Source organism: Pongo abelii, chromosome 15 (genome assembly GCF_028885655.2).
Source record: "Pongo abelii isolate AG06213 chromosome 15, NHGRI_mPonAbe1-v2.0_pri, whole genome shotgun sequence".
In the NCBI taxonomy this organism is placed as follows: domain Eukaryota; kingdom Metazoa; phylum Chordata; class Mammalia; order Primates; family Hominidae; genus Pongo; species Pongo abelii.
In genome coordinates this window covers 27,515,906-27,539,768 of record NC_072000.2, presented here as the reverse complement: position 1 = coordinate 27,539,768, position 23,863 = coordinate 27,515,906, and the positions used below count along the sequence as shown (strand labels likewise).

The 23,863-nt window shown below is 44.3% G+C and overlaps 1 protein-coding gene across 4 annotated transcripts; it reads right to left on the bottom strand.

Moving 5' to 3' along the window:
- Positions 1–417: 417 nt before the first annotated feature.
- On the bottom strand, positions 418–15,608 carry DHRS4 (dehydrogenase/reductase (SDR family) member 4). Of its 4 annotated transcripts, NM_001131820.2 has the most exon segments (8): positions 431–939; positions 2,432–2,487; positions 2,937–3,071; positions 3,371–3,422; positions 3,522–3,592; positions 9,320–9,421; positions 14,104–14,281; positions 15,401–15,585. In NM_001131820.2, coding segments are annotated over 8 exon segments (837 nt in total). In that variant the 5' UTR covers positions 15,529–15,585; the 3' UTR covers positions 431–824.
- Between the last annotated feature and the right edge of the window lie 8,255 nt (positions 15,609–23,863).

The following is a 23,863-nucleotide window of genomic DNA, read 5'->3' as shown; positions in this document are numbered from 1 at the left end:
GCAGAACCCATTTCTTTTGTTTGTGGGCCTGGGCACCTTGCAGGGCCTTTCTCTATTCCCCACCGGCTCAGGACCCGTCCAACTTGTACTTGCTGACTCGGGAGGAAACTCGGGACGTAGGGCCATGCCAGGAGAGGACCTGGCCTGATCTGGGAGGCAAGGGGCGGGGAGGTGTTAGAGAGTTTATCCTTCCCCACTCTCTCCGGGCTCGCCCTGCCTCGGGGATCCCCGTGGCGTCCTGGGAGTTCCCGTGCCACCTTCCTTCCAGTTGGCAGCTCTGCAGACACCTCCAGCCCTGAACATCACGCTCAGGTCCTGGAGACAGGGAGGAGGGCTGGGGGATCCAGAGATCCAGCCTGGCCAGACTTCTGCTCTCTGCTCAGCTAAGCACCCAACACTGAGAAATGAACAGGTCGATTGGATTCAAAGCCGCGCAATCATCTGCATTTTATTTGCACCTCATTTGCAAGTTGTTAATTTGCAAGCTCCTTCCACTCCAGCTTCCTTCTCTCTCATCTCCCCTCAAATTCCCCAGTGGCCCGGGCAAAAAATATCTGTTAGTCTTTGCCAAGGTAGACTCAGCCTTGTCAGCAGGCCTGTCCTGTGTTCTCAGGGGAGGCCTTTACCCAAGGCCACAACAACAGCAGGAATCCTGAGCAAGACGCCACCTTGACGGCAGGGAAGGCTGGATCTTCTCACAGGGCAGAACTGATTTTATGAGGTGAACAGTAAGGTGAGCAGAGGTGTGAAAGGCCAGTGGATGAATGCAGGAAAAGCACTAGGAGTTAGAGCCCAACTCTGGCCTGTGGGCTGTCTCCAGGTCCTCAGAGGCGGGACGGGGTTCCTCCACCCACCACCACTGTTTCCCCAGTGATGTAGCTGGCATCTTCAGAGCACAGGAAAGACACGATGCCAGCACAATCCTCTGGCTCGCCTAACCTGGGGAATAGGGGAAGCAAGGAAGGGAGTAAAAATCAAACAGGTCTGCCTCCCTCACCTGGGACACAGGGAGTTAAATTTGCTTAATCAAGAATTATCAGATGACTTTTCAGGATCAGTGTACAAGCTTTCCGCCTATCAAATAGTGTTACCATGAGGATATGCTGTTATAATTTAGTATAAGCATACTGTACTCTGCAAAAACCATTACCCATAATATTCAAATACTATAGAAACACATTGTTTTTTAGAGAGCTCAGGACACCAAAATCCAAAGTTATATAGATAAAATGGTGAGCAATTATTTCATACTTCGAAAAAAAATGGTTTCACATGTGCACACACTGAAGTTTCAGGGAGTCTGTGTGACAGTAAATGGTGTGTTTAAAATGATTCAATTTGTACAGATTCAGCTTACAACTTTTTCAGGAATCTATACTTGTGCCTTAAAGTCAGGTTCATTTGGTGAGAATGTGCCAATTCTTATTTTATCAGTGACTGCATAGTTAGGAGACACTTTAATCTGCCTGCCATAGAATGCTGTAGAGGTGGGCAGAGTGAGTAACTCAAACCTAGAAGGGCTGAACTAATGGTTCTCCATTCTAGTTGTGTCTTGCAATCATTTGAGAGGCTTAAACAAAAAAAGAAAAGCAAAGAAAAGACAAAGAAATACAAAAGCCCAGATGGTCAAGTCCTACCTTGGACCAATTAAAAAGAACCTCTGGGAGTGGGTGGGGCCTGAGCACCTGCAGTTTAAAAAGCTCCCCAGGTGATTCTAATGTGAATCCAATATTGAGCTACATGGGCTAGATCATTCATTGGCGCTCTAGGTTGACAATCCCTTGACTTGTTAATGAGTTATGAACCAGGCCTACAGCTCATGCCTGACATCAGAATGGCTCTGGGAACATTTGGGATGTCTGGACCAGTACAGAGTTAGGCATTGCTGGCATTTGTCCTTGAAGCCAGAAGCTAAAGAGAGGAAGGGAACTTAGAGGAAAGGGAGCCCGACAAAGGTGCTTGAACAGTTCACCCAGCTCACTGGGGTAGAAAGTAACTCCTTAGGCAAGGGGAGTTTGGGGCTTAGTAAAACTCTTCATTCCTTTCATTTGGATTGTAGATCATCAACCTGAGTTTTGTAAACATGTGTCATTATTCAAGGGAACTAAAAAAGCATAGTTTTGGTTTTGGTCCCTGGTCTCCATGGATGCTCAGAGGTGGAGGCAATCCCCCAGGTGGAGAGAGGACTCAGGGCTTCTCCCGGAGCTCTGCACTGCTGAAACCCCGAGGTCTCTGTGTTTACCTTTTGAGAGCGAAGCTGACTTCTTGCTCAGGCCACTGTAGTGATAGTGTTTATGAATTTGTGGTCTGTGAGGCAGAGGAGAGCCTGCCTGTGTTATCTGTGGGACTGAGACAGCGGGCTGTGGGCTGCTAGGGACCAGAGCTTCCCATCTTCATGTCTCTTAGTGCCTTTGCCTGCATGACAGTTTACCTTCTTATCCGCAGGGTTTCTTTCATGCTTTCCTCTTTTTCCTTGTCCATCCAGAGCTGCAGGAAGAAGGGAAATCTCTTTATGTTTAAGAAGAGGAAAGTGAGGAACAGAAAGGGAAGAAATTGCCCATCCTCATGGCAACTGACAGGAAGGATGGAGAGACTTCCCTCTTTCACTTCCTATTTTTTTCTAGCTCCCAGCTCTCCCCACTGCCCTCATCTGTTTCATTTGTTTCAGATTCTAGTGATGCATTTTGCTGTGTCTCTCCAATTCTCATCCATGTAAAGAGAGAGGAAACACTGTGGGTAGAGTGTGAATACCTCAGTCTCCACTCTGCACCTCAGGAAAGGTGTGATAGGAGTGTGGCTTGGATAGGGCAGCTGGTACAGAGAGGGAATATGGGAAAGACCAGGGAAGGAGAATGGAGTTGCTGAGAGCTCAGGACTCAGGTACGGGTCTTCCTTGTCCAAGAAGATGGATGCCTTTCAAAGCTCCCCTTCCTCACCATCCTGCTGAAGCTAGTCTTGATAAGTCCAGGTGCTAGGCAGTTCACCCTGATGTTCCTTGGGGCCAGCTCTATGGCCAGGGTCTTGGTCAGGCCCAGCAAGGCTGTTTTACTGACATTGTAAGGACTGAAGCCCTGGAGAAAGAAGAGACTGTGTTAGACTCATAGTTTCCAGGTCATTCTTGGTTCTAATAACTAGACATAGAGGGCAGTGCTCAATAGGGATCTCCTGTAAGGGAGGGGCACAATTAGGAAACTGTCTTGTGGCTAAATCTCCCCTAGGTTATGGTTTGTGGAGGCAAGACATCTATTTTGTGGGCAGGGACTTGGTGGTGTGATTCTAAAAGGGGACACAAACTTCTTTGGGTAATAGGAGGGGTGGAAAGATGTGTAGTGGAGGATGGGATGGAAGGGGTAGACAAAAGGGTTCTTACAGGAGATGGACTGAAGGCTGCTATGGAAGACACAATCACCACTGAGCCACCTCTGGAAAAAAAAGAGAGCTGACCATCTTCCCATTGTGGACCAGAACCCTCAGCCCGTGTGGGGTCCCATCTCACCCAGGCTCTCTCTCACTCTCTGTACCCTCGTTTCTCCATTTCTGGCACCACTGCCTTTGTCATCAGGGCTGGGGCCTTCACATTAATGTCCAGAGTCTGAAGCCAAGAGAAGAAGGGGAAACAGCATGAGTGAAGAGCACTGGAGGAGGCATGGCAATGAGGAGTTAGAGTGGGTTCCTAGGATGTTTGTCAGAGCTGACAAAGATCTTAGGATGATATACCTGCATCTTACACATGAAGCAACTGAGATTCAGAGAGAAGTAGCTCTCACCAGCTGCTCAGCTAGAAAATGATACATTAGGTTCAGGTGAGCAAAAATGGAGCCTGGTTCATCTTGTTTCATAACCATCCAAGTATGATTTGGCCCAGAAGGGGACTAAATCCTCAGGGCTTCTTTGGATTTGAGCTGTGTTTTCTCTGTTTCTTCAAAGTAGGTAGAGCCTTGAATTGTCAGCCTCCTGGATCTGCCCTAGAGTGGGCCATGCTTCTCAGGGAAAATGTGGTGTGACCTTGGATACGTGGGGTTGTTCTAGCACTTCTCTGGCTTCTGGGCTTAGGGAGTGAGATGCTCTTGGCCCTCTAGGATGGACTGTCTGGCTAGGCATGGTTAGAAAGTGGGATCATGAGGAGTCACCTTCTGGGGAAGCCGGGGGACAGGCTACAATCAGAATCCCCACATCCATAATCTAAAACAAATGTATGACCCCTGTTTACATTGTTCTAGACAACTGCTTATATTAAAATATTTCAATCTTACAGAAAAATTGGAGATAAAAGTACAATGAGTATGTAGATATCCTTCACTTAAATTCACCAATTGTTCACATTTTGTCCTATTTGTCCTCTCTGTAGATCTGTATAGTTTTTTAAATGAACCATTGAAACTCAGTTGCAAGTTTTCTGAAAGAGTTTATATAATAAAATCAAAAATTACTAAGAACAAAAATGAAAAAAATGTAAAAAAAAAAAAAAAAACCTCAGGGCTGGGCATGGTGGCTCATGCCTGTAATCCCTGCACTTCGGGAGGCCAAGATGGGTGGATCACTTTTAGGTCAGGAGTTCGAGAACAGCCTGGGCAACATGGCAAACCTCGTCTGTACTAAAAATACAAAAATTAGCCGGATGTGGTGGCATGTGTTTGTAATCCCAGCTAGTCAGGAGGATGAGACAGCAGAATAGCTTGAAACCGGGAGGTGGAGGTTGCAGTGAGCTGAGATAGCACCACTGCACTCCAGCCTGGGTAACAGAGCGAGGCTCCATCACAAAAATAAATAAATAACCTAAAATAAAATAAGTAAACTCAGTTGCAGATATTACAATGCTCTATCCCCAAATACTTAGCATACATTTCCAAAGAGTAAGGATTTTCTTTTATACAACCATAATCTGTTATCACAACCAAGAGTTTGACAATGATGATAATTTTATCTAATATTGGCCTCAATTGTCCCCAAAATGTGTGTGTGTGTTTTTTAAAGTCCAGAGTTCAATCAACGATCTGCCATTGTTTGGATTTGATGTACTGTGATAGTTTAAAAAATATACAAATTAAAAGAAAAGTTATAGACACATATTTTATTATGCTTTGCAGATATTGTGTTTTTTTTTTTTTTTTTTTTAACAAATTGAAGTTTCGTGGCAACCCTGCATTAATTCAAGCCATTTTTCCAACTGCATGTGCTCACTTTGTCTCTGGGTCACATTTTGGTAATTCTTGGAATATTTCAGACTTTTCCATTATTATTATATCTGTTATGGTGATCTGTGATCAGTGATCTTTCATGGTTTTATTATAATTGTTTTGGGGTACCACAAACCACACCCAGAAAAGAAGGTCAACTTAATCGAAAAATGTTGTGTGTTCTGACTGCTCTCCCTTCTCCCATCTCTCTCCCTCTCTGTGGGTCTCCATATTCCCTGAGACACATTTACATTGAAATTAGGCCAATTATTAACCCTACAATGGCTTGTAAGTGTTTAAGTGAAAGGAAGAGTCACACATCTTTCACTTTAAATCAAAAGCTAGAAACAATCAAGCTTAGTGAGGAAGGCATGTTTAAAGCTGAGGCAGGTTGAAAGTTAGACCATGTGCACCAGTTAGCCAAATTGTGAATGCAAAGGAAAAATCCTTGAAGGAAATTAAAAGTGCTACTTCTTTGAACATATAAATGATAAGAAAGCAAAACAGGTTTATTGTTAATATGGAGAGAAAGTTCTCATGTTCTGGATAGAAGGTCAAACTAGCCACAACATTCTCTTAAGCCAAAGCCTAATCAGAAAAAGGCCCTAACTTTTTAGCTCTTTGAAGGCTGAGAGAGGTGAGGAAGCTCCAGAAGAAAAGTTGGAAGCTAGCAGAGGTTGGTCCATGAGGTTTAAGAAGCCACCTCTGTAACATAAAAGTGCAAGATGAAGCAGCAAGTGCTGATGTAGAAGCTGCAGCAAGTTATCCAGAAGATCTAGCTAAGATCATTGATGAAGGTGGCTACAGCAAACAACAGATTTTCAATGTAGATGAAACAACCTTCTAGTGGAAGAAGACGCCATGTAGGGCTTTAATAGCTAGAGAGGAGAAGTCAATGCCTGGCTTCAAAACTTCAAAGGACAGGATTATTCTCTTGTTAGGGGCTAATGCAGCCAGTGACTTTAAGTTGAAGCCAATGCTCATTTTCATTCTGAAAATTCTAGGGCTCTCAAGATTTATTCTAAATCTACTCTGCCTGTGCTCTATAAATGGAACAACAAAGCCTGAATAACAGCACATCTGTTTATAGCATGGTTTACTGAATATTTTAAGCTCACCGTTGATAGCTACTGCTCAGAAAAAGATTCCTTTCAAACTATTACTGCTCATTGACAATGCATCTGGTCGCTCAAAAGCTCTGATGGAGATGTACAAGGAGATTAATGTTGTTTTCATGCCTGCTAACACAACATCCATTCTGCAGCCCATGACTTCCAAGACTTATTATTTAAGAAATACATTTTGTAAGGCTATAGCTGCCATGGATAGTGGTTCCTCTGATGGATCTTGGCAAAGTCAACTGAAAACCTTCTGAAAAGGATTCACCATTTTAGATGCCATTAAGAATATTTGTGATTCATGGGAGGAGGTCAACATATCTACATTAACAGGAGTCTGGAAGAAGATGATTCCAACCCTCATGGATGACGTGGAGGGGTTCAAGACTGCATCAGAGGAAGGAACTGCAGATGTGGTGGAAATAGCAAGAGAACTAGAAGTGGAGCTGGAAGATGGGACTGAATTGCTACAATCTCATGACAAAATGTAGATGGCTGAGGAGCTGCTTCTTATGGATAAGCAAAGAAAGTGGTTTCTTGGGATGGAATCTATTTCTGGTGAAGATGCCATGAACATTGTTGAAATCACAACATGGGATTTAGAATATTATATGTACTTAGTTGAGTAAGCAGTGGCAGAGTTTGACAGGATTGACTCCAATTTTGAAAGAAGTTCTACTGTGGATAAATGCTATCAAACATGATTGCATGCTACAGAGAAACCTTTTGTGAAAGGAAGAGTCAACTGATGTGGCAAACTTCACTGCTGTCTTATTTGAATAAACTGCCACAGCCACCCCAGCCTTCAGCAACACCACCCCAAGTCAGCCACCATCAATGTTGAGGCAAGATCCTCCACCAGCAAAAAGATTACAAGTTCTAAAGGCTCAGATGATTGTCAGCATTTTTTTAGCAATAAAGTATTTTAAAATTAAGATACGTATATATATTTTAAGACATAATGCTATTGCTCAGTTAATAGACTTCCATTAGATGATCATTATAGTGTAAACGTAACTTTTATATGCACTGGGAAACCAAAAAATTCATGTGACTCACTTCATTATAATATTCACTTTATTGTGCGGTGGCCTGGAACCAGACTCACAATATCTCCAAGGTGTGCCTGTACTTAGTTTAAAACTGACTTTCATATGGTCTCTATTCAGACTATTCATGAATGATGCTCCTCTATTTTAAAGACTATCAGAATCTGGCTGTGTGTGGTGGCTCATGCCTGTAATCCCAATACTTTGGGAGGCCGAGGTGTGGGGATCAGTTGAGGCCAGGAATTTGAGACCAGCCTGGGCAACACAGTGAAACCCCATCTCAATACAAAAAATTAGCCAGGTGTGGTGGCACATGCCTGTAGTCCCAGGTACTTGGGAGGCTGAGGCACAAGAATTGCTTGAACCTGGGAGGCTGAGGTTGTAGTGAGCTGAGATCACACCACAGCACTCCAGCCTCAATGACACAGTGAGGAAAAAAAAAAGAAAAGAAAAAAAAAGAAAGAAGGAAAAAAGAGCAAGAGTCTGTCTAAAAAAAGAAAGAAACAAGCCAACCTTAAATGGTTAGCAGCAAATCTTTGGGTAGTTTTGAAGAAAAGATGGTTTAAGAAAGAGAAGTTACTTTGATGATAGTTCCTAAGAAGGAAGATGTTGTTTTCATTGTTGGGTTGTTGTCATTTTTAATATAGAGAAAAGGTCTCACTGTGTTGCCCAGCCTTCTCTCAATCTAGCTCAAACTAGAATCAAAAACTAGCTCACTGAAGAGCATTTTGACAGTTTGGTCTTTATGTGTATGAAACACTGGTAAATAAATCATAGTATTTTGGCAAGCTGATACTTTAGTGTTGAGAAATTTTTGATGACATCTGATATAGTTGGTATGTTTGTCCCAAGTCCCATGTTGAAATGTGATCACCAGTGTTCCAGGTGGGGCCTGGTGTGAGGTGTTTGGGTAATGAGGGTGGATCCCTTATGAATGGCTTGGTGCCCTCCTTGTGGCAATGAGTGAGTTCTCACTCTGTTACTTCATGCCAGAACTAGTTGTTTAAAAGAGACTGGTATCTCTCTCTTGCTTCCTGCCTTGCCATGTGACACACTTGCTCCCTTTTTCCTTCTGCCATGATTGTAAGCTTCTTGAGGCCTCATCAGAAGCAGATACTGGCACCATGCTTCTTGTACAGTCTGCAGTATCATAAGCCAAAACAAACTTCTTTTCTTTATAAATTGCCCGAGTATTCCTTTATAGCAATGCAAAACAGACTAATACAACATCAGTGTAAAACGCAGAACCATGGGAGATCATAAAAATTAGCATTTCCCAATCATGTGGGAATATTAACCTTAATAAACAAAGACAAATATTTTAATTAAAGCTTTGTAATTAAAGTGTGTGTGAAATATATTATGAATATAATGTAATTATACACTTTCACATAAAACCCAATATTCTACCACTTGAATTTAGACATCTGGATCTCAGATTTTCTTGACATTGCAGTTAAGAAGAAAATAATATAGGTTTTTATTTTATTTTTTTAAGGGGTGTATGCTATATAGTGGCAACTGGTCATTTCACCAGAATTACTATTTTAAATAACTGGCAGCATTTAATATTTCCCAACTAATAAAAAATGATTACTTTTTGTCAGCTGAAAAGGGGACATGTGGGTGTGTAAATTAAGTGTTGTAGTTGTTGGCATATTAGCTGCTATGTCTCTGTTGGAAATCAACAAGGCAGAAGAGCATGCCAGGGAAGAAGCCTGGGGAGGGGAGCAGACTGTGGCTAGTGAAGAGCAGATAGAAGCAGAAAGAACTAGGAGCAGCAGAAACGAATGAGAAGGGCAGGGATAGAGCCACCCCCACCCGCCCTTTACAAGATGTGCTCCAGGTGTGTGGCACGTGGCAAAGAGTCCTCACATTTACACTGCCCTTGACAAATGCATTCTAAAAGCAGATGGAGTTTGTGCTGAATGTGTTCCAAGGCCGCCCCACCCCCACTGCTTTAATCCCCTCTCACCTTGTCCCACACCTCCTCGGTGACATCCATTAGGCTTCCAAAGAAAGGGTTGACAGCAGCATTGGAGACTAGGATATCGATACCTCCATGAAGCTTCACAGCCTAGAGAGAGGGGTAAGGTCTGGACCAGGGCTGCAGTAAGTAAGGGAGGTGCGTTTACCCATGTTGATAAAAACTTCCTTCTGGGCTAGGAGCTGTGGCTCATGCCTGTAATCATGGCACTTTGGGAGGCCAAGGTGGGAGGCTCACTTGAGCTGAGGAGTTTGAGAGAAGCCTGGGCCACACAGTGAGACCTTATCTTTATATTAAAAACAACAACAACAATGACAACAAAAGCTTCCTTCTTAGGAACTATCATCAAAATAACTTCTATTTCTTAAAACATCTTTTTTGAAAACTACCCTAAGATCTGCTGCTAACCATTTAAGGTTGGCTTCTTTCTTTTTTAGATGGAGTCTTGCTCTGTCTTCCAGGCTGGAGTGCAGTGGCATGTTCTCGGCTCACTGCAGCCTTGACCTACTGGGTTCAAGCCATCCTCTTGGCTCAGCCCCCCAAGTAGTTGGGACTACAAGTGCGTGCCACCACACCCGGGAAATTTTTGTATTTTTTGTAGAGACAGGGTCTTGCCATGTTGTGCAGGCTGGTCTGGAACTCCTGAGCTCAAGCCATCCACCTGCTTCAGTATCCTAAAGCATTACAGGCACAAGCCACCAGGAAGGTGGCCTTATTTCTTTTGCAGTCTTTTCTTCCCACCTCCTATTCTTCCAAGGCTGTCTCTGATGCTCTTTTCTTTACACTTTCCCTTTGGGAAGCTCCTTCATTCTAATGATTTCAAGTCCTACCCCAAAATCTATTTCCAGACCCCTCCTCTTCCTTTCACACTGAGTTCCACCCACATTTCTCCAAGTGCTTACTGTCCAGTTCTCCTTGAATAAGTTACCATTATCTCAAAGTCAATCTGTCCACACTTACCTGAATGGAAAAACTGGCTTAAATAGAGCTGAAGAAAGTTACCCTGGAGGGGCCTTTGAGATCATCTATTCCAGTGTCCTTAAGGTGGAGATGATGAAACAGCTTCAGAGAATTTTCTCAAGATCTTATAGTTCAGTAGTAACACACTGGGGCTAGCTAAGAACAGGAGGCCTGCTTATTCCGTGTTGGGGAAAGTGATTTGTTCAGGGCATAAAGCTAGTTAGTGGTGGAAGAACTGAGGTCAGTCTCCCACTTTGTAGCACAGAGCTAATTCATAAGAGCCCTCTGAAAGTGAGTTGGGGTCATTAGGAAACTGGCTGCCCAGGAGAGCCGTGATGGGAGAAGATGCCAGCCTGAATTTAAAGCAATTCCATATTTGGTTATGATGTCATTTTCCCTGTCTCTGTCTCTCTCTTTTGACCTGGAGGCATGAAAGATTCAAGGCAGAAACTGAAATTTAAGTTGAGAAAGTGAAGAAAGGCAACATCTCACCTCCTTAATAAGTTATAAGTAGATAGTGAGGCGTGTGCTAGAGTAATGAATGGCCAAGCAGAATCTGCCAACAAGGGTTTTCAGTACAAAGGCCACCCTGAAACCAGACTTTGCGTTTGCCCAGAACTGGCAATTTTGATGCCTTGGGCAAGTAGCAGTACATGGGCCCTTGGTCAACTTTGTGCTCCAGATTTGGCACACAGAGGGGTGTTACTAACAATGTACACCATCTGCTAGCTTCCCATTGTAACTAATTATTCTTGTTAACTAGGTGCTAAGCTCAGTTGTTTCTAGACAGTTGAAGGAATGCCTGGGCTGTCAACATGTAAATCTAACAAAATTTACAGTCACGTAATCTTTTAAAACCAGTATTAATACTCTCTTGCACCCTTTAAATTTTGGTATCCTGGCACAAAGCCCAGTCACCTACCTTGGCTCTGTATAAGTCTCACCAATGCACTTGTTACTAGGGAGGTGCAGAATAAGTTAATAAGTGATGTGCGCTGTGCTCAGTACACGTGTTTGGGCTGGGAGGAGACAATGGATTGCTCTAGAATCACCTGGAGACATTTTCTACTCTGCTGCATACCCCATGCTCCTCTCCTTCCAGGCCTGTCAGCACAGAGATGGGAGGAGGCTGGGTTTTGATTGAACAGAGATAGCAAACCATAAAACATGAATGAGGCTGGGTGTGGTGGCTCGCACCTATAATCTAGCATTTTGGTAGGCCCAGTGGGAAGGACCACTTGAGGCCAGGAGTTCAAAACAGCCTGGGAAATACAGCCCCAACTCTACAAAAAATTTAAAAAATGAACTGGCGTGGTGGTGCATGCCTACAGTTGTAGCCACTTGGGAGTCTGAGGTGGGAGGACTGCTTGAGTTCAGGAGTTCAAGGTTACAGTGAGCTATGATCATGTCACTGCACTCCAGCCTGGGCAACAGAGTGAGGCCCTGTCTCTGGAAAAAAAAAAAAAGTCTTCTAAGTCTTATTCTAAATTGTGTGATCACTACTCTAAAGCAGTTAGGAGCTGTTTGTTCTGTGTTCTGATAGTTATGCATTTTTAAGAAAAAATATAATCAAGCAGATAGGCAGCTACTCTGGTTTCCACTTACAACACCACTGAGAAGCTTCGTGGTGCAGATGAGGAGGCCACTGGGTAGTATCCATTCTCAGGGCTGTGGCTTTTCTCATTGCAGGGTAACATGTGGCAACTGGCAGAAGACATTTCAAATTGCTGAGAAGTATTCTATCATTCTCCTCTCTGACAATGTTCATACAAACTACCTGAGAGTCATTTTTGACTTCTCTATTTACCACTTTTTGAAATGGGGTTGGAAAATCTTGGTTCGTTTCCACTAAATGTCTCTTGGGCCCATCTATTCCAGTCCCATCACCACTGATCTAAACTTGGATGACAGCAACAGCTTCCTCACTGATGCCCTGAATTCAGTGTCTTCTCTGTATATCCTTCCTACCAGAGCCAGATTATCTTTCCTAATAACCATCTTTCTCTTGCTCAAAACCTCACATGGCTTCTTATTTGCTGCAAGAATATGTAAACATATCCTTTTAAGAGGCCATATCCTTTTAAGGTCCTTAACGTATCCTTTTAAGAAGCTATGGCCGGGCGCAGTGGCTCATGCCTGTAATCCCAGCACTTTGGGAGGCCAAGGGGGTCGATCACCTGAGGTCAGGAGTTCAAGACCAGCCTGGCCAACATGGTGAAACCTCGTCTGTACTAAAAATACAAAAATTAGCTGGACATGGTGGTGGATGCTTGTAATCCTAGCTACTCGGGAGGCTAAGGCATGGGAATTGCTTGAACCTGGAGGAGGAGGTTGCAGTGAGCTGAGATTGTGCCATATCACTTCAGCCTGGGCAACAAGAATGAAACTCTGTCTCAAAAAAAAAAAAAAAAAAAAAAGGATATGGAGGCCCATGGCCTCTATCTTTCCAATGGAGCCCCTTTCCCAGTAGTACGCCTGAGCCTGTGCTCTCCACTGTGGACTGACAGTGCTCCTCTCTTTCCTTCAGTTCCTCTTTGGCTGTCTGCTTATTTTGCAGCATTATCTGGAACCTCATCACTATTCCATCTGTCCATTCCCATCCATTCCTTAAGGTTTAGGTCAAGTACCACCTCTGGGCCAGGCCTGTAGGCCATGTTAAGTGAAGCTGGTGGGGGCCACAGGATATTTTTCCGGGAGGATTTTCACATTACATTGCTACTTACATGTCATATGGTTAATGCTAATTGATCCAGATTCCCAAACGGCTCCTTCCATCATCAGGAGCAAGGCCCCAGTCTTGGGCTCTGTCCACCAGCCTAGGCCAAGCTTTTTTGGACTCACATTTGTGACTTTCTTGGACTCATATTTGGCTCTTTCCAATGCACATTTGAGCATTTGCCAGACAGCTCCTTAAAAATGGAATTACCCTATTCTGTCTACCATACTACTGTCTACTATTGCTTAAGATCCTCCCCTTCTAAGAAGATTATGCAAATTATTTCTGCCAACCTTCCAATCTGTTAGCACAATCCTGTACTTTCCATTTTTGGGTAGATTCTCCCTTCCACTCTGGGAAATAAAGTGTGTCCCCTGAGCCTCAAGGGAAGAGGAGCTTCCTTTGCTGGATGGTTCATATTTCCTTCTGCAGCTGGAAGGCTGGTGTCCACTACTAATTATGACATTGACTTATATACTTTCTTTGAGACTAAAGTCCAGTACCTGGTAGTCCACAGGCAGCCAATAAAGGAAGGGAGCTTGGGAGGTCTGGGTCCTTCCTTACTGGCTGTGGGACCTTGGGCAGTTGCTCCAGCTATCTGAGCCAGGGTCTTCAGACTGAGAGAATAGTCCTTGCCTTGCTTGGGTTGTTGTCAGGTCTAGAGATAACCTTTGTAAGGCTCTGAACACAGGAAATTGCACATAGTAAGTGGCTGAAACATGGTGGGCTGCTTCCTGAGGTTCCCAGGGACCTGACTCTATAAGCTGAAGAATAGGGGATTGTTTATTAGCTCATGGGTAGGAACATCTATTTTGTGATTGTATTTACCCTTCACATCTGTTCAATTAGATTGAAAATTACTGGAGAACCAGTACCAGCTGTTTCTTTGGGGTACTCAAGGGATGATGCAGGGTTGAAGCATTAGAATGTTTTAACATTCTCTGACTGAGATGGGATGATTCTCTGACGTTAGTATATGGACATAATAGAAAGGCACACAGTAAAAATGTGCTGCTGTCCAGGAAAGCAGGGAAGGAGGCTCAGGCTGGCTCCCTTTTCCACCTCCTGGCTCTGTGCCCATTTCCTTGCAGCTCACCGTGGCCACCAGTCGCTCCCGGTCCTCTGCCTTCCCCACATGGCACACGGTGCCCGTCACGCTCAGCCCCTCCCCCTGCAGCGTGGCCACCGCCTGGTCCACATTCTGCTGCTTCCGGCTGCTGACAACCACGTGGGCCCCGTCCTGGGCCAAACGCCGGGCGATGGCGAAGCCAATCCTGTGATAAGAAAGAGACAAAGACTGCCAAGGCCTGTGCAGGGGAAGAGGTCGACAGCATGAGCTCTGAAGTTAAGACTGCCGGGGTTTGAATTCTGGCTCTTTCTCTATATGACCCCTACATGTGCCTACTATGTGTAAAACAGGCTTAATGACACGGCCATTTTTGGCACTCCTTTACTTATTTTTATTATGACCTGGACCACAGCCTCAGTTCCCAAGAACTGACATCACTTTCTACAGTTCCCACCATGGGTGACAGGCTTCATCTCCTGTTGGGACTGAGAGGTAAGAAACGAGCTAGGTGTGCAGCAGCAGCCACTTCCGTGATTTGAGGGTCTCACTCAGAACAGCCCTGCCCCGAGGTTTCTTTCTTACTCATCTACATCATTCTCAAAATTCTATCCTTAGTTATTTTTTGGGGTGCATGTGAAAAGATGGTCTCCGGTCAAAAATGTAAATATTGCCTTGGGAGGAAGAGTTACACATTTTGCATTTGTCAGCTATTAGCATTTTACCTACATTTGTATTTTAGTTTTGTGAAGAGCTGGCATCTGGCAAAGTCCTGTAGAAATGAGGACCAGGACAGACAAGAGTGGTGGGTGAGAAACAGGCTGGGCAAGGTAGGCCTAGATGTACCGACCTAAACAAAAATCTCGACACATGGCTCTTGTGTCCCATCTAGGTATGGGGGAGGGGTTCCGGGAGACTTTCTGATGCCCAAATAGAGCGTCTGGTACATTTTGAAAGTGCTGGAGGCCGTAGGATAGGATTTGGAAATCCAGATTTCCTTGGATTTCCAGTTTCTGGTCTTCCCAGACGCTAGGTGGGGCTGGTTGACTGGGGCAGCCCAGAACACTGGGGGGACTAGATCGATGGGGCTGCACAGAGGTGGCACAGTTGTGCCAGAGGCAGCAGGGACACGAACGCAGGCAAGGGAGGGTCCAGGGCCAGGGGATTTGGAGGGGCTTCAGGCAGACCAGTGGCTACTTTTTTTTTCCAGGGCCAGACTTTGGCAGCGTGTAAGGTCTGAGGACAGGGGCACCAGAGGCCGAGGATGAGAGGCCAGTGGCTGTTTCCAGGCAGCCAGGGCCTTAGAAACTCTGGCCGGAGCACTCACCCGTCGGTGGAGGCCGTTACCAGGGCCACCTTATTCGCGAGAGGGTCCCGGCGGGTCATCCCGGAGCTGGCCATCCGCACCGAATTCCAAGCCCGGGCACAGAGGCCTAGCTGCCCCGCCTTGTGCATGGCTCAGACCAGCAAGTATGGGTTCCTCTCTTTCCAGGGGCAGTGACAGAGAGTAGGGCAAGCGGCAGGACGAAGGTCGGGCCGCTTTCCTGCCCGCCCTGCTCCCCGCCCCGCTCCCCGCCCCGCTCCCCGCCCCGGTACCGCTGTGAGCGGTCTGTGGCTCTGGGCTCCTCCATCCGCCGCCGCGCCCCGCAGCCAGCTACCTTCCACCTGACTGGGGCTTGCCTTCCAGGCCTGGCGGGTGATCAAAGCGCTCTCCGTTCAAGTTGCCTGTAGGGCTCGCCCCTCCCCTGGCCGCCGCAGGAACCCGCAGACTTTGGCTGCTGCCCTTCTGCATCTGCTTGCCCACCTTTTCTTCTCTGGGAAGTGGGGGTTTTGAGTTGGTTGCTTTTGCTTCTTCGGAATTCCTTCTCCAAGAAAGTCTGGGTCTATGTATGAGACAGCCCACAGGAGGGCAAATGTTTTGAGACTGCCCATGGAGGTGAGGCCTGTGGTCCCCATGGAGTCCACCAGGCTGGAGCAGCCTGGGAGAGAGACATGATAGGGAGTAGCTGCACCAGGCCTGGCACTGCCCTTCACTCTGCCCAAGGTCTCCATCTTCACGGGCCCTGGAGGGCAGACTATGGTCATTGGCCAAACAGGATCTCATATCCCTCGCCAAAGGGACTTCCTCCTTTACAGGGGCTAAGTGATAGGTGAGGAGGCTGGAGAGTCCCTCAAGCAGTGGTGGAAATGCAAAGAACTCGGGGCACTCAGGTTCTCCCTAACCACTCTGTCCCCAGGTCTTAGCCTCCGTCCTAGTTCAATAAATATTTGTTGAATGCAAAATCTCTGTATGAACTGTAAGCTACTAAGCACATAGTAGTTACTGCCACCATGTAGTGATTGTTATTGGTGCCCTGGGTCAGACTCTTCATCTGTAAATTACTGAGGGTATGGATGATGAATAAAGTCCTTGCCAGCTATAAATTCTGTGTCCAAGACTTCAGTCTCCACTTCTGCCAAGTGGGCTGAAATGATCTCCCTCCTGGGTTTCCGGGAGAATGAATAAATCTGGATGGCTTATGGTACACTGTAGAAAGGCCCCAACAGACCCAAATGCAAGCATCTGAATTGGTTTAACCTACTGGCCTCCAAAGCCAGACTGAGAAGCAGTGCTGGTTCATGGCAACGTTTTCACTAGTTCAAGGCAAAATGAGAAAAGGAAATACATTACAGTGAGTTTCATAAAGCTAAGCTTATTTAACAGTCCTTTATTGTGGTGTATACGTTTGCTCCTTTTTGTGTGTGTTAGTGTTTTCTTTCAGAAAAGATGATGAAAGCAGATGGGTAGGTTTAGAGATGTGTTGTTGGTGAAATCACCAGTTTGGCAGCCTTATGCCAGTCCCTACAATTAGAGGGGAAAGAATCCTGGTTTGTGAAATCCAATTCTAGGCATGACTTTTGAATAGAATTCATGTTTGCTCAAGATTCATTTAGTATATGTGCAGGTCAGCTGAGCAGCTGAAAAAGGGTTTCGACATTTAAAAGGGGGTGTATGGCGAGCAAGTAGTAGAACGGCCTGCACTGAAGTTCTAGTGTTTTCCTTAGCCAAGAAGTTACAGCTGCAGTACTCTGCTTTGCTGCTCAGCACATCCTGATGAGACAGGAGAGCTTCAGTATAATTTTCTCCATGTCCAGGGAAAGCTGACTCTGACTGGTGCTCCTCAGTCTGAGCCTCATGAATTATTGACAGAGGCTGGAAGCGCCACACTCCTTGTTCTCTTGCACTGTTTGGAGCTAATGCACTGCGAGAACCCTTCCCAGGGCTCTCCATCTGTGTGTGGGGCTGGGGTGAGGGTACACAGGAGGACTGCTGCGGGAGTTCTCAGGGCTTGGTTCAAAGGGACAGGCCTGCAGGGGGCGTTTGATCTCTCCCTTCTCTTCAGAGGTAGACAGGTGGACTCAGGGGCTGAGGTTGGCAGGAAGTTGAGGAAGACTACACTTCAAAGAGCAAAGGATTCTGGGAAGAGAGAATTGTGGCTTAGGAGCTTGGTGAACATCACATGGCCCTTCCTTGTGTGGGCAGGGTTGCTATTTGGCCTCTAGCACTATTTCTTTTGCGGAGAGCACAGGGGACATTAGGGAGGGGGCCTGTGAGCAGAAAAGGATAGAAGGGAGTCAAGAAGTATGGGAATCTCTAGCACTACTCCTCATCAAACTCGCTTATTGGAGATAAGAACAGGAAATCTTGGGCTGGGCATGGTGGCTCACGCCTGTAATCCTCTTTACTAACAATACGGAAATTAGCTGGGTGTGGTCAGAAGTTTGAGATCAGCCTGGCCAAAATGGTGAAACCTTATCTCTACTAAAAATACAAAAACTAGCCGGGCCTGGTGGCACATGCCTGTAATCCCAGCTACTCAGGAGGCTGAGGCAGGAGAATTGCTTGAATGTGGGAGGCAGAGGTTGCAGTGAGCTGAAATCATGCCACTGCACTCCAGCCTGGGCAGCAGAATGAAAGACTCCATCTCAAATAAATAAATAAATAAAATAAATAACAGGAAATCTTTCAGGGAAATACATGCATATGTGGGAGTATCTCTTTGAAATGGGAACTGTAATAGGCAATGGGATTGTTCTTATATGGAGGTGGTAACATCTGCCTATCTTGAGGGACAAATGCCTCCATGATTGAGGGCTCTACTCCCATCCTTTTCAAGGGCTGCCTGCGGTCTAGAAGAGAATTCACCTGGGGTGGAATGTAAGTCTTGCATTTTGCAATAGCTGTCCTAGATTGACTGTCGAGTCCTGTGTCACTGACACAAGTCAGGATTAGGCTATGTGAGAGGGCTGGTGTGGGGTTAGGACAGCTACCAAGCAGAGCGTGAAGCCTTTGCCCATGCCTGTGTCCTGAATGGTATGTCCTAGGTTTTCCTCTAGGGTTTTTATGGTTTTAGGTCTTATATTTAAGTCTTTAATCCATCTTGAGTTAATTTTTTTTATAAAGTGTAAGGAAGGGGTCCAGTTTCAGTTTTCTGCATATGGCTAGCAAGTTTTCCCAACACCATTTGTTAAATAGGGAATCTTTTCCTTATTGCTTGTTTTTGTTAGGTTTGTCAAAGATCCGATGGTTGTAGATGTGTGGTGTTGTTTCTGAGGCCTCTGTTCTGTTCCATTGGTCTAGATATCTGTTTTGGTACTGGTACCATGCTGTTTTGGTTACTGTAGCCTTGCTGTATAGTTTGAAGTCAGGTAGCATCATGCCTCCAGCTTTGTTCTTTTTGCTTAGGATTGGCTTCGTTATATTGGCTCTTTTTTGGTTCCATATAAAATTCAAAGTAGTATTTTCCAATTCTGTGAAGAAAGTCAATGGTAGCTTGATGGGGATAGCATTGAATCTGTAAATTACTTTGGGCAATATGGCCATTTTCACGATATTGATTCTTCCTATCCATGAGCATGGAATGTTTTTCCATTTATTTGTGTCCTCACTTATTTCCTTGAGCAGTGTCTGTATTTCTCCTTGAAGAGGTCCTTCGTATCCCTTGTAAGTTGGATTCCTAGGTATTTTATTCTCTTTGAAGCAATTGTGAATGGGAGTTCACTCATGATTTGGCTCTCTATTGTCTGTTATTGGTGTATAGGAATGCTTGTGATTTTTGCACATTGATTTTGTATCCTGAGACTTTGCTGAAATTGCTTGTCAGCTTAAGGAGATTTTGGGCTGAGACGATAGGGTTTTCTAAATATACAATCATGTCATCTGCAAACAGAGACAATTTTACTTCCACTCTTCCTGTTTGAATACCCTTTATTTCTTTCTCTTTCCTGATTGCCCTAGCCAGAACTTCCAATACTATGTTGAATAGGAGTTGTAGTTGTGAGAGGGCATCCTTGTCTCATGCCTTTTTTCAAAGGGAATATTTCCAGTTTTTGCCCATGCAGTATGATATTGGCTGTGGCGTTGTCATAAATAGCTCTTATTATTTAGAGATATGTCCCATCAATACCTAGTTTATTGAGAGTTTTTAGCATGAAGAGGTGTTCAATTTTATCGAAGGCCTTTCTGTATCTATATAATTAATCATGTGGTTTTTGTCATTGGTTCTGTTTATGTGATTGATTACATTTATTGATTTGCGTATGTTGAACCAGCCTTGCATCCCAGGGATGAAGTCGGCTTGATCGTGGTGGATAACCTTTTTGATGTGCTGCTGGATTCAGTTTGCCAGTATTTTATTGAGGGTTTTTGTTTTGATTTTCATCAGGGATATTGGCCTAAAATTCTCTTTTTTTGTTGTGTCTCTGCCAGGCTTTGTTATCAGGTTGATGCTGGCCTCATAAAATGAGTTAGGGAGGACTCCCTCTTTATCTATTGATTGGAATAGTTTCAGAAGGAATGGTACCAGCTCCTCTTTGTACCTCTGGTAGAATTCAGCTGTGAATCCATCTGGTCCTGGACTCTTTTTGGTTGGTAGGCTATTAATTATTGTCTCAACTTCAGAACCTGATATTGGTCTATTCAGAGATTCAACTTCTTCCTGATTTTGTCTTGGGATGGTCTATGTGTCCAGGAATTTATCCATTTCTTCTAGATTTTCTCGATTATTTGTGTAGAGGTGTTCTCTGATGGTAGTTTGTATTTCTGTGGGATGGGAGGTGATATCCCCTTTGTCATTTTGTATTGTGTCCATTTCATTTTTCTCTCCTTTCTGCCTTATTAGTCTTGCCAGAGTCTATCTATTTTGTTGAGCTTTTCAAATAACCAGCTCCTGGATTCATTGATATTTTGAAGGTTTCTTTTGTGTCTCTATCTCCTTCAGTTCTGCTCTGATCTTGGTTATCTCTTGCCTTCTGCTAGCTTTTGAATGTGTTTGCTCTTGCTTCTCTAGTTCTTTTAATCGTGATGTTAGGGAGTTCATTTTAGATCTTTCCTGCTTTCTTTTGTGGGCATTTAGTGCTATAAAATTCCCTCTACACACTGTTTTAAATGTGTCCCAGAGATTCTGGTATGTTGTGTCTTTGTTCTCATTGATTTCAAGGAACATCTTTATTTCTGCCTTCATTTTGTTATTTACCTAGTAGTCATTCAGGAGCAGGTTGTTCAGTTGCCATGTAGTTGTGCAGTTTTGAGTGAGTTTCTTAATCCTGAGTTCTAATTTGATTGCACTGTGGTCTGAGAGACATTTTGTTGTGATTTCTGTTCTTTGACATTTGCTGAGGAGTGTTTTACTTCCAATTGTGTGGTCAATTTTAGAATAAGTGTGATGAGATGCTGAGAAGAATGTATATTCTGTTGATTTGGAATGGAAAGTTCTGTAGATGTGTGTTAGGTCTGCTTGGTCTAGAGCTGAGTTCAAATCCTGTATATTCTTGTTAATTTTCTGTCTTTTTGTCTGTCTAATATTAAAAGTGGGGTTTACAGTTTCCCATTATTATTGTGTGGGAGTGTAAGCCTCTTTGTAGGTCTGTTTGAACTTTCTTTATGAATCTGGGTGCTCCTGTATTGGGTGCATATATATATTTAGGATAGTTAGCTCTTCTTGTTGAATTGATTCCTTTACCGTTATGTGATGGCCTTCTTTGTCTCTTTTGATCTTTGTTGGTTTAAATTCTGTTTTATCCGAGACTAGGATTGCAACCCCTGCTTTTTTTCACTTTTTATTTGTTTGGTAGATCTTCCTTCATCCCTTCATTTTGAGCCTATGTGTGTCTTTGCACATGTGATGGGTCTCCTGAATACAGCACACTGATGGGTCTTGACTCTTTTTTTTCTTTTTTTTTTTTTTTTTGAGACAGAGTCTCACTCTGTCACCCAGGCTGGAGTGTAATGGCGCAATGTCGGCTCACTGCACACTCCACCTACTGGGTTCATGCCATTCTCCTGCCTCAGCCTCCCAAGTAGCTGGGACTACAGGCTGGTGCCACTACACCTGGCTGATTTTTTATATTTTTAGTAGAGATGGGGTTTCACCGTGTTAGCCAGGATGGTCTCGATCTCCTGACCTCATGATCCGCCCACCTTGGCCTCCCAAAGTGCTGGAATTACAGGTATGTGCCACTGCACCCAGCTGAGTCTTGATTCTTTATCCAATTTGCCAGTCTGTGTCTTTTAATTGGGGCATTTATCCCATTTACTTTTAAAGTTGATATTGTTATATGTGAATTGGATCCTGTCATTATGATGTTAGCTGGTTATTTCACCCATTAATTGATACAGTGTCTTCATAGCATCGATGGTCTTTACAATTTGGTGTTTTTGCAGTAGCAAAACAAAAAGGTTGTTCCTTTCCATGTAAAGTGCTACCTTCAGGAGCTCTTGTAAGGCAGGCCTGGTGGCGACAAAATCTCTCAGCATCTGCTTGTCTGTAAAGGATTTTATTTCTTTTTCACTTATGAAGCTTAGTTTGGCTGGATATGAAATTCTATTTTGAAAATTCTTTTATTTAAGAATGCTGCATATTGGTCCTGACTCTCTTCTGGCTTGTAGGGTGTAGGGAGACCCCCTGAAACTATTGCTATGGAATAAAAGATGAAATGCTCCTGATTATTGTAAATACAAAATTGCATGCAGGATTGTCTAAAGACAATGCCAGGTTGGACTGCCAGAATGAGCCAACAGCATGTGATGTGCTTCCCTTTGCAGAGAGCCTATGAATGGACATGCAGTCAGGGAGGTTTCACGTCACCAAGATTCCTATCCCAGAAAAGCAGATGTTCATAGCTCTGGGAATGGAATGCGACCCTTGTGGAGAGCCTATAAATGGATGCATGGGGGGCACCTGTCCATATGGATAAGATAGGGCTATAAATGCCCTTATCTTGCCATGGCTCTTCTAGGCCTCTTTAGGGTTAAGGCATACTCCCTTCTGAGAATTTCTGGTCTAACCGGTTGTCTAGCTTCACGTCCTGTTTCTATGGAATTTTTGTAACCATCTTTTGCTGCAACTGTTACTGCTGATTAATATCTTGCTAATCATAGGTTATGGAAATACCGTATTTCTGTTTTAAGGCACTGTTAGAAATTACTGATGCATACACTATATTGTAAATTCTTATCCCTGTATACTGTACTTCTGCATACAGATGTTATGTTAAAGAATTACTTCATCCCCATGTGACCATCTCACCTCATAATCAAATGACCCTAAATCCCTCACTAACCTACCCCCGCCCTCACTAAACTTAATAATAAATGCTGGTATATCCAGTGCCTTGTTGGCACCACGCGACCAAAAGGCGGTGACCCCCCTGGACCCAGCTTTCACTATCTTGTGTGTGCCTATTATTTCTCAACCTGCCAATCTGCCTGGGAACTAAGAGAGAGAGACTCGTTGCATTGCGGGCTGCTGGCCAGATCCTGAAATAGTAGGGTTTGTGCTGAAAGATCCCCTGTTAGTCTGATGGGCTTCCCTTTGTTGGTAACCCAGCCTTTCTCTCTGGCTTCCCTTAACCTTGGTGAATTTGACAATTATGTGTCTTGGGGTTGCTCTTTTCAAGGAGTATGTTTGTGGTGTTCTCTGTATTTCCTGAATGAATGTTTCTTTTTACTCTTTTTGTCTCTAATCTTGTCTTCTCACTTTATTTCATTAATTTGATCTTCAATCACTGATATCCTTTCTTCTGCTTGATCAAATCAGCTATTGAAGCTTGTGTATCCTTCATGAAGTTCTTGTACTGTGGTTTTCAGCTCCATCAGGTCATTTAAGCTCTTCTCTACACTGGTTATTCTAGTTAGCCATTTGTCTAACCTTTTTTCAAGGTTTTTAGCTTCCTTACGATGGGTTAGAACATGCTCCTTTAGCTTGGAGAAGTTTGTTATTACTGACCTTCTAAAGCCTACTTCTGTCAACTCTCTGTCTAATTTTGTTCCCTTGCTGGCCAGGACTTGTATTCCTTTGGAGGAGAAGAGTTGTTCTGGTTTTTGGATGTTTTGGCTGTTCTGCTCTGGTTTCTCCCATCTTTGTGGTTTTATCTACCTTTGGTCTTTGATGTTGGTGACATACAGATGGGGTTTTGGTGTGGATGTCCTTTTTGTTGACGTTGAGGCTATTCCTTTCTGTTTGTTAGTTTTCCTTCTAACAGACAGGCCTCTCAGCTGCAGGTCTTTTGGAGTTTGCTGGAGGTCCACTCCAGACTCTGTTTGCCTGGGTATCACCAGTGGAGGCTGCAGAACAGCAAATATTGCTGCCTGATTCTTCTTCTGGAAGCTTTGTCCCAGAGGGGCACCCACTTGTAGGAGGTGTCTGTCAGCCCCTACTGGGAGGTGTCTCCCAGTCAGGCTACACAGGGGTCAGGGACCCACTTGAGGAGGCAATCTGTCCATTATCAGAGCTCAAATGCCATGCTGGGA